Source organism: Antedon mediterranea, chromosome 3 (assembly GCF_964355755.1).
Source record: "Antedon mediterranea chromosome 3, ecAntMedi1.1, whole genome shotgun sequence".
Lineage (NCBI taxonomy): Eukaryota > Metazoa > Echinodermata > Crinoidea > Comatulida > Antedonidae > Antedon > Antedon mediterranea.
The window spans coordinates 32,313,857-32,325,431 of record NC_092672.1 but is presented as its reverse complement, the minus strand read 5'-3'; the positions used below and the strand labels follow the sequence as shown (position 1 = coordinate 32,325,431).

The following is an 11,575-nucleotide window of genomic DNA, read 5'->3' as shown; positions in this document are numbered from 1 at the left end:
AATGGTTACTATAGCATAATAAACATGCGCAGAGTCGACTAATAAAGCTTGGTTCTCACTAGAACGCAACGCAGGGACGTAGACGCAACGTATCGACGCAAAATGCAGTAAAAACATAAATGTACTCTATATTTTTAGGTAGCCAAGACTTAATAGATGCAATAGAAGTTATAGCCACATTGGAAAAAAAATATGGTAAAAGAAATTATGAGAAAGACGCATTAACTAAAACTCGAGCGCTATACAGTAATAAAAAAATTTTGTTTAAATGAGCACACAGGCGTATCAGGAAATATACAGCCTTAATTTTAAAATGTTGTGGGGACCGCAAAAGGTCTATCAGGGAAGATTGTTACATTCTGTATTCTTTTAAGTGGCGATGTTGAATCGAATCCAGGTCCAGGTAATACTCAGACATCTTCAGTTAAGGTATACTATCAAAACGTACGTAGCCTGAAGAATAAAATGGACGTATACAACTCAGATCTGAATGCACACCTAATTCAGAGCAATTTGGATATTGTTGCACTTACGGAAACATGGTTAAACTGCAACGTGCTCGATTCTGAACTTTCCGTTTCTAATTACACTTTATTTCGACGCGATAGAGATACTGATAAACGCGGTGGTGGTATCCTGATGCTAGTGAATAACAAATTTACCTGTAACCGAGTGGAACGCCTAGAAAGTGATTCAACGGAGTTCATGTGGATAGAGATTCAGCTAAAGCGGCGTAGTAGCCTACTTGTTGGATTATTCTATAGACCACCAAACGCTACACCCGATGTCCTCCGTCGTTTTACTTCGTCTGTGGAAATCGCTATGCTCTACTACAAAAACAGTGAATTCCTCATTCTTGGAGATTTCAACCTGCCCGAAATTAATTGGAGTAGTAACCCTTATTCTGCTCCAGCTCAGTCCATGGGAGAACACTTACTTGATGTATTGCTTTCTAGCTGTGGCCTATTTCAATGCAATACGTACTGTACAAGAATGGATAAAATGCTTGATCTTGTTATTTGTAGTAAAAACATTTCCGACAAAGTCTATACTGCTAACGATATTTTTTTATCTGACCACTCATCTTTGAGAATTGATTTCCGTTTAAATTTTGATGTTAAATGTAGTAATGATAATTTGAATCGTAAAAGTATAATTTACAATTTTAAAGCACTTGATGTCAATAATCTATGTAATACTCTTAACTGTGTTCCATGGAGTGTCTTAATTGATTTTGAAGGTGATTTAAATGAAGCTTTGGATATGTTTTATAATTTGTTAAATGCTGCCGTCAATGACACAGTGCCTAAAATTAGAAAGCGCAGAAAGCTTCCTCCGTGGTTTGACAATGAGTTGAGAAGTGCGCTTCAACTCAAAGAAAAGTATTATAGATATCTGAAAAAAAATAATAATCGGTTAGCCCAAAGTAATTTCAAATTTGCTCGCGCGTCTTTTAAAAAAATGTGCAATAAAAAGTACAAAGATTACTTGGACTCTTTGGCTAAGCAAATTGTCACTAACAGTAAAAGATTCTGGAGCTGGATGAAAACTAAATACAAGTCAAATAATCTTCCTTCTGTCATGAGTCACGATAACATTTCATTCCAGTCTAATTATGACAAAGCTACCACATTTAATTCTTATTTTCATTCTTTTTTCAGTGAGCCTTCTCCGGACGTTCCCCGGGACTATCCAGGTCTTCCTGACTATGCGGTGGATAACTTAAGTTCTCTGTCTGTGAATCAGCATTCTGTGGAAAAGGCACTTAGTAACATTGATATCAATAAAGCTACTGGCATTGATCAGATTAGTAACGTTGTCTTAAAGGGTGCCTCCTCCTCACTCTCTTATCCGCTTTGCAAATTGTTTCAGCTATCTATTAATTCTGGGGTTTTTCCTTCATCTTGGAAACACGCTAATATTGTCCCAATTCACAAGAGTGGTCCCAAAAAACTAATCTGTAACTATCGTCCTATTTCGTTATTGCCTACTATGTCTAAGATTTTTGAGCGCATTGTGCATGATGGTTTGTCATCACATGTTGCTAATGCTTTAAGTCCTAGGCAGCATGGTTTTGTCTCTGGGAGATCATGTCAAACCAACCTCGCACTGCTTCTTGCTACATCATACGATGCAATTAACAGCAAGAAGCAGTGCGATGTGATTTACACTGATTTCTCTAAGGCTTTTGATTCCGTTTCCCATGATTTGCTTATTTTTAAACTTTCAAAATTTGGTTTATCCGGTTCACTGTTAAGTTGGTTTAAAAGCTATTTAACTAATAGACAACAGCGTGTTGTCATTGGGGGAGAGACATCTGATTGGCTCCCTGTGTTATCGGGCGTTCCGCAGGGCTCGATCCTGGGCCCGCTTTTGTTTAATTTATTTATCAACGATCTTCCTTTAAAATTTAATCATTCCGAGTCTCTTTTATTTGCTGACGATCTGAAATTGTTTAAAGTGATTACCACTCCACAGGATGCTTTTTCACTTCAGGAGGATCTGGATGGTCTCGTGGAATGGACGGAGAAGTGGGGGATAAAACTTAATGCTAATAAATGCAAATATTTATCTATAACACTTAAAAAAAGGCCTGTGCTCTTCAATTATAATCTGAGTGGACATGATCTTGAGATGGTTTATGTATGGAAAGATTTAGGTATTTTTATTGATAGTAAATTAAATTTTTGTTCACATATTAATCATGTGTTGTCAAAAGCTAATAGAATGATGGGCTTAATATGGAGAAATTGTAGGTTTATGAACGACGGCAGGGCACTTTTATCTTTATACAAATCTATTATACGTCCTCACCTTGAATATTGTTCCGCAATTTTCAATTCAATTTCTCCATGTCAGGCCCGTCGAATCGACACTGTTCAACGGAAGTTTGTTCGATTCCTGTCTTATAACTGTGTTAATTTTGCCTTTTCCATTGATTCTGTCAGCAATCGTCGAACGATATCTGATATGGTTTTTTTATATAATATTTTAAATTCTAAATATGACTGTTCATTAATTTCACTATTTAGTTTGTTCCTGGTCGTACACGAAATAGACATTTATTGCATATTCCTTTTAGCCGTGTCGACTGTACTAAGAGGGGACTTTTTCATAGACTACCTTATACATTTAATAATCTAAATAGCAATCATATCGATATTTTTAATGATAGACTTGGTTATTTTAAGAGGACGATGATGTGTTCACTTCTTGAACAGTCTGCATAACCTGTTTTAATTGAAATTTTTTATGGCATGCCAATCTATGTTTTATATATATATTTATATATTTTATCTGTATTTTATTGTTAACCGTTTTTGATGTTGTATTGTTTTATGTTTCAAACCTGTTAGTGGCGGTATTTATCGCTGTTGGTTTTAATTGAATAAAATAAAAATAAAAAAAAAAAAATAAAAATAATGGGTTCTGCGCATGCTAATTGTGCTATAGTAACCAGTTTTATCGAAAAATAAAAAGGTCGAAAATTGGCCATTTTTTGAAAATACTATACTATATACTACTAGGAAATTTTCGAAAAATGGCCGATTTTTTACCCTTTTAGTTTTTGACATAAATAGTTACTATTGCATAATAAACATGCGCAGAGTCGAATAATGGGTTCTGCGCATGTCAATTGTGCTATAGTAACCAGTTTTGACATAAATTGTTACTATAGCATAATAAACATGCGCAGAGTCGACTAATGAGTTCTGCGCATGTTAATTGTGCTATAGTAACCAGTTTTAACGAAAAATAAAAAGCTAAAAAATTTGCCATTTTTAAAAAAAAATCCCTGTACTATATAGTACAGGGAAATTTTCGAAAAATGGCCGAATTTTTACCCTTTTAGTTTTTGACATAAATGGTTACTATAGCATAATAAACATGCGCAGAGTCGACTAATGGGTTCTGCGCATGCTAATTGTGCTATAGTAACCAGTTTTATCGAAAAATAAAAAGGTCGAAAATTTGCCATTTTTTTTCGAAAAAATCCCTGTACTAGGAGGCCTATAGTACAGGGAAATTTTCGAAAAATGGCCGATTTTTTACCCTTTTAGTTTTTGACATAAATGGTTACTATTGCATAATAAACATGCGCAGAGTCGAATAATGGGTTCTGCGCATGTCAATTGTGCTATTATAACCATATTTGACATAAATATAGCACAATTGACATGCGCAGAACCCATTATTCGACTCTGCGCATGTCAATTGTGCTATAGTAACCAGTTTTGACATAAATTGTTACTATAGCATAATAAACATGCGCAGAGTCGACTAATTGGTTCTGCGCATGCTAATTGTGCTATAGTAACCAGTTTTTTCGAAAAATAAAAAGGTCGAAAATTGGCAATTTTTTCGGAAAAATACCTGTACTATAGTACAGGGAAATTTTCGAAAAATGGCCGATTTTTTACCCTTTTATTTTTTGGTATTCTTGGTACTCTACGATATGGGATATTTTATGCAAGTAGAAGGAAGGCGCTGTAAAGCTTGGTTCCCACTAGAACGTAACGCAAGGACGTAAACGCAACGCAAGCGTTTTAACCAATGACAAGCGAAGTTATAGACAGTTAGCAATCACAAGCGAATAAGCCATCGCTTGTGATTGGTCAATTCATTTGCGTTGCGTTACGTCCTTGCGTTGCGTCGCTAGTGGGAACCACGCTTTAGGGACATTGTTACTGAATTGCAATTAACTTGGACGGTTTTTCATTAAGGAAACAAATCAGTTTGTACGGTATTGTGCGGTATTCCGTCAATTTGCGCGGTATTCTGTTACGGTGGAATGTTTTTGCGAGCATTAAGTGGAATGATGCCTGGAATAACGTATGATTTAATTTGTTTAGAAATGTATGAGTCAATCAATGCAATACACAGTATGATTATTAACAAATGTTTGCTAATTGCATAATCAGGTTAAAGAATGTAGTTACTGCAGTAGAATAATTGATATCGTAAAATAGTATACAAATAATGAATGTTTATGAGTGTAATGGTACAAATAATGAATGTTTATGAGTGTAATGGTACAAATAATGAATGTTTATGAGTGTAATGGTACAAATAATGAATGTTTATGAGTGTAATTGTACAAATAATGAATGTTTATGAGTGTAATGGTACAAATAATGAATGTTTATGAGTGTAATGGTACAAATAATGAATGTTTATGAGTGTAATGGTACAAATAATGGCATGAGGTGAATAATGAAACGTTATTGTTATGCTTAGGCAACAAATTACTCGTAAAATATGCAAATAAGTCATTGCGTACAACAAAAGAGTAAAGACGTCACAACAATATCAACGAGGCGACGCGAACAGAATTTTTTTTTGTACACGAAAAAAAGTACTATAAAACGATCGTTTAATAGTGCGTACTATTGCACGCCATGTGACCCACAATCGTCCAATCAAATGACAGGAATTTATTTATGTGTTATATAATATCTAAAATAAAATATTTATACTGTAGTACTGTATAGTATAGTGTTGTATAACAAAATTAAGCGTAAAATATGATATAGTTTGTCATCTTCGAGCATTTATTTACCACTCACTATAGCACAATTGGAAACTCTAGAGTAAGCGCCGTGATCTTATAGACGGTGGTATTATATACATTTATAATTATTTATAATTAGTTGCTTAAATATACGAATACAGTAAACGGTATTTTGACAAGTTAGTTTGGGTAAAACTAGAGAATATGTTTACTAAATACTTTCATATTTATAAATACTAAACAAAATGAATGAAATGTGTAATTGTAAGTAATATTAACAAATATTATAAAAATAAATTGTAATTTGACTTTCGTAGCTATTGTAATCATATACACTTGTAAGAAACTTATTTTTACAATTACTAATTTACAATTACTAATTTAAAGTTTTCTTTCAATTGAAAGATTTTGTTGTTTATAACTTTATTAACATGAAATCCCATCAGTGTTGGCTTTATTTATGTAGAAAAAACGTTCGAAACGTTGATCAGAATAAAGCTTGGTTCCCACTAGACGCAACGCAGTGACGTATATGCAACATATCGACGCAAAATGCAGTAAAACATAAATGTACTCTTTATTTTTAGGTAGCAAAGACTTAATAGATGCAATAGAAGTTATAGCCAATATGGTAAAAGAAATTATGAGAAAGACGCATTAACTAAAACTCGAGCGCTATAAATGAGCACACAGGCGTATCAGGAAATATACAGCCTTAATTTTAAAATGTTTTGGATGTGGGGATCGCAAAAGTTCTACCAGGGAAGATTGAACCTGATACACAGATACAAACCTGATATTTCAAACAATGTTCACGATTTTTAAACACATGGAACAAACAATTATTATTATCATAATTATTTTAATAGATTGAAAAATATAGCATAAGATAAGATAAGATAATACGATTTATAAAGCGCACATATCCACAAAGTGTTTAAGGCTCTTAAACGTTAACTTAATTACTTAGACATCTATTTTTGAAAATACAGTAGATTTTTTTAGTGTTTGAAAGATTTAAAATTTAAATTAGACTGGCTGCTTGGTACATGAACAAATTCTAATTGCATTTTTGGAAATGTATAGATTGAAATTAACATATCAGATAACAACAGATATCTTGTGAATAATAAATAATTACTGTACTACTATCTCTGTTATACCTTTTGTCTATTGTTTTTATATACATTTTCATTGCAGTTTATTACAGATACAATAAATAAAAACAATAATAGCTCAATGTTATTCTTCAACAGCAGAAATCTCCTCTTTCTCGATAACTTCAAAATCATTCTGGCTTCCTTCTTTTTCTGATCCATTATTTTCTTCCGATTCAGTTTTATCCCCTTCTTCATCTTTGGAGTCTTCTTTTTCTTTGTTATTATCTTCCTGCGTTTCAGCACCATCTTCTTGTTCATCATCTTGTTCATCATCTTTTTCATCGTCTTTTTCCTCGTCTTTTTCATTCTCTTTTTCATCTTCTTTTTCATCATCCTTTTGGTCATTTTCTTTATTTTTAGCACGCCATTCTTTCGTGTAAATTGGTTGGAATGATTCCTGTACACTGACATCTTCAAACAGATTTGGAAACAGCCAAAAGTAAAGTTTTCCAAATGTAACGGCCCACAGAATTGAAAAAAGTATCAAACGAACTGCAAATATAGAAATTAGTGAAAGAAAATGGAAAAAATGTCCATGTTATTATGGGATGTAGGCTACAGGAGGTTGCTTACATTAAGTGATGCTTGTCAGTAGCTTTTTACACATGCGTACATGTTTTTGAGTATGAGCAGAATGATAGTTTGACAGTACACTTTAGTTACTTGCTGCTTCATGGAAACGAAAGGCTACCACATTGCTTTTGAAGAAAAGGGTTTATCTGTGGCTGCGACACAATCAGTTCCACACCCCTTAACAAATCCTGCGCACCGCGGAGAATATGTGCTTAAAATATATGATGCATAAATGATCATATAAGTTGGAAAAACAAGTGAAAAAAATACTTACAAATACCAAGAACAACAATACTTCCAACTAATCCAACGCCAACCAAACTCAAGTAGTAAGTTCCAATTTTTATCTCCGGTGGCCACAGTGGGTAAATACAGATACCAATTGCAGCGATCACTAATAAACAAAACATGGTTTCTACGTATTACATATCTCTCCATAAAGTTTCATTTAAAAAAATTGTTTTATAAAGTAGAGCAGTTACAATAACAGAAAATACAATTGGTCAAATAAAAAGATCTCTTAAGTTGCTGAAAAAAATTAATCACATTATAGGCCCTTAAGTTGCTGAAAAAATATTACATAATAGGCCCTTAAGTTACTGAAAACAAATCACATTATAGGCCCTAAAGTTGCTGAAAAATAATCACATTTAGACCCTTAAGTTGCTGAAAAAAATCTCATTATAGACCCTTAAGTTGCTGAAGTAAACCACATTATGGCCCCCCCTTCAGGCTATACTTGGTCCATGAAGCCAATTTAGCGGGTAAACTAAGCCTATAGGCCTTATGTACTCTTTTACAGATAACTCATTCATTATGGCATTTGCAATGAGTGCTCTTTGCAAATCTGATTTCATTAAATAATCTTTAATTACAAATTTACACTTACCTAGAGTAAAACCAAGTATATAATGGGAGGTCTTAATAGGGTCAAACACCCAAACATATGCCTGAAATGAAAAAATTTATAGTTATATATATATAGCATGACAAAAATCAAATCGAGTATACATAAATATGTATATTGTATCTGGCTTCACATGCATGTTAGAATAAAAGGTAAATTACTCACGTCTAAATTATCTTTGAAGATCTGTTGATCTGTCCAGTCCAAAACCACTTTTTTCTTTCCTTTCTTTGTTTCACTTTCTTCCTATAAATAATGATTGAATAAATATAAGGAACTATTTTATTGAGTATGTGAGAGAGTGAGTGGCCGAGCGGTTAAGACAGTGGAACCGTAATTACGTAGCCATAACATAGGCAGGGGTTCAAAGCTCACTCACTCCATGGTTCTGGTGGTGGTTCTCGGATAAGAAGTATAAAACGTAGGTCCAGTGTACACATCTAGCTCGTGTGCACCTTATAGAACCTAGTACATCTTTCGAGACGAGTAGGGGGTAACCCTGGTGTATTAGTACATCACAGCCACTGATCATAACTGGGCCCTCTGGGAGACCAGTCTTTGACTGAAGAGGTCGCCCAGTATAAATAAAATATTTCAATTTATCTAAAGTGGTGGGGAGGGGATGATTTGGAGAGAGTTTAAAATCTTAGCTACGAGCTTGCATACTTACTTTACTTTCTTCCTCCTCCTTGTTGTCTTCTTTCTTCTTCTCTTGCTTTTTTTCTTTCTTTTCATCCACTTCTTCCTTCTTTTTAGCTTCTTTAGCTTTCGATTTTGTTTCTTTATCTTTTGATTTTGCTTCCTTATCCTTTGATTTTGTTTCCTTATCTTTCAATTTTGTTTCTTTATCTTTTGATTTTGTTTCTTTTTTCTTTCCATCTTTCTCTTTCCCTTCCTTATCCTTGCTTTTGGCATCTTTTTCTCGCTTTCTCTTCACTGTTTTTATCGTCCTATAGAACATCCGTTTCTTTAACAACCTATCAAAAACAAAATTTAAAAGAATTCCATCTTTGAAAAAAATAATTCTGTAAAACCTGATGCGTTCTCTTTATAGGAATAGACACTTAATACATTCCCAAAACCATACTTAAATGATTGCTGTAATTACACAAGGTGAAGATGTCAGTTGTTACTAGGGAGCTTTTGATTTGAGATGACCGACAACATCTAGGTCATGTCAATTCATTGTGGGCATTTGTTATAGTTGGGATGCGCTTCTTCGCTCACCACCTCAAGACAGTTTTGATGGTTTCTTAGTCCAGGCAATGACTGGCTGATGACACATAGATTAACCTGACCTAGCTTTTCTTCTAGGTCGGGTCATTGCAAATTGAAAGCTTCTAAATTGACTGGAGGTGAAACATCAGGTTGGTTTCCTTTTTTGCTTCAAGCTAAGATAACAAACTGAACTGACAATTCAGTGATAAATTAACTTAAATAAATAAAAACAATTTGTTTACCTGTTCATGTAAGCAACAACGGATTGTCTGTTGGTGAATAGTGCATCGGTACCCTTTTTACTAGTTGCCCATTTTGAATCAAGAAGAAAATCCACAGCTTTGGAACCTAATAAATAGAATAGTTAATGAATAAAACACAATAACCAATTTTAAAACTGACTGGCATCTTTGAGGTCCCTAGAGGCATTTTTGGACTGCTCCAGGGAGAGATGCGTCATTTGTCCAAAATTCGTCATGAATACCATGAAGCACCCATGTGTAAAAAATATAGACTTACTTTTAGGTGACGTCAATTATTTGTAAATGAAGCATCCATGATGCACCTCTCCTGGGGGTCGTTGGTCATTAATTGACAAGTGCATAAAATTGAGTGTTGGATCTCTAACGTTGGGAAGTTTGCATTCCTACACTTGCTAGGCCTTAAGAAAAGAAAAACCAATACAAACAATCTATATGATGACATAGATTCTGTACCTGTGAAGTACTCTACCGTATCCTGCATGAATGTTGTCTTCTTTGTTGGAAGTTGAAATCTTAAATATTTAGCAACTTTCGTCTCTTCCTTCGTGGGCTTTTCATGGTCAGTTTCCTGAAATAAATATTAGGCATACTAATACTAATGAAATTAAAATAAAGAAAAATATCCACTCCTCAGATCGATTTTAGACACTGAATTGCCATATTTTAATTGATGATAATGTGGTACGAATTGACTAGTAAGTGGTACGAGTTGACTAGTTAGTGAGACATAGTTAGGTAGAACCCGTTTGGAGAATACGACGTCGATTCGTCTCGTTTTTGTGGGGAAATCACAGATGGTGATATAAATTGTTGTGCAATTCCTAGTCAAAGTTATTATAAAACATTCTGTGATAACTTTTATTTAACTTAGTAATTCAAATAAACATTATTATCTTCAATTTTAATATTATTCATCGCATTTTATGTTTTTACCTCTCGTTTCTTGGTACGTTTTCTCACTCCTCCTCGATCAGCCATGTTGTTGACGTTGTACGGTGGCGGACTAGAGAGGGCGGGTAGTTACTCTAAATTAAGAGGTGTCGTCGACAGACGGGTTGATCTATATACGTGCAGTATTTCTCATAAAATAAAATTAAACCATTGATTTAGAAGTAAAATAAGCGTAATATTTAATTACTGTAATATTTTTGCCTTTCATAATGGTGTAAAGAAAAAAAGTAGTACAAAGTACAAACTATGTTTCTTACTCAGACGTTCGGATAAACAAAATAAAAAAAAAAATAATAATATAATAATAATTTTTATTCAGTTTGATTTTTTTCTTTAAATTACGGGGTTCCAATTTTTGGTCAAAGATATTTACGTTACATTAAAGATGTTTTGTCCCCTAAAAACAGGAAATAAAGAATAATAAATAATCAATTTTAAATAATAAAGTTTTCACAAAAAAAGGAGCAAAAACTCATTATTTCCAGTCAAATATTACTATTTTTTTGTTTTATTACAGTTTTTCAGGTAAATAATTTTTGGTCAAAGTGATTAAATGGCATTCAACAAAAATATTTGTTCACGGGGACAAATATCTTTAAACGTTGCACCAGGCATGTCTTTTTGAGATCGGATCATACGACGATCCGATATCAGAACGGGATTCCTCCAAATACTCCTGCACTCTCCTGCGCTTTTAATTTAAAGAGATATGGGATTTAAAATCAGGTACAAATGCCGACGATCCCAACGAATTACATGTTTGAAAAAAATCGGAAACAGAGACGGGCCTTAACGTAATATTGAGCAGTTTTAGGTTTTCGAAACACCCCATTGAATGGTCGTTAACAACGCATTACACAAACAGATATTTCATCAAGTTCCTTGTCTGAAAAATAAATCGATCGATCGTATGTCAATACGATTTCTTTTGGGACAAATAAAATTAACAATGAATTAACTGGAATTGAACAAAAGGAATTGATTTTCAAAA

The 11,575-nt window shown here is 33.7% G+C and overlaps 1 protein-coding gene across 1 annotated transcript; it reads right to left on the bottom strand.

Moving 5' to 3' along the window:
- Window positions 1-5,550: 5,550 nt before the first annotated feature.
- LOC140045245 (translocation protein SEC62-like) lies at window positions 5,551-10,722 on the bottom strand. The gene is made up of 8 exons (XM_072090073.1): window positions 10,567-10,722; window positions 10,087-10,201; window positions 9,613-9,718; window positions 8,823-9,129; window positions 8,318-8,398; window positions 8,135-8,195; window positions 7,520-7,639; window positions 5,551-7,164 (listed from the first exon to the last, which is right to left on the bottom strand). Exons 1-8 carry the CDS (start codon window positions 10,609-10,611, stop codon window positions 6,755-6,757), a joined length of 1,245 nt encoding a protein of 414 aa, XP_071946174.1. The 5' UTR covers window positions 10,612-10,722; the 3' UTR covers window positions 5,551-6,754.
- Window positions 10,723-11,575: the final 853 nt, after the last annotated feature.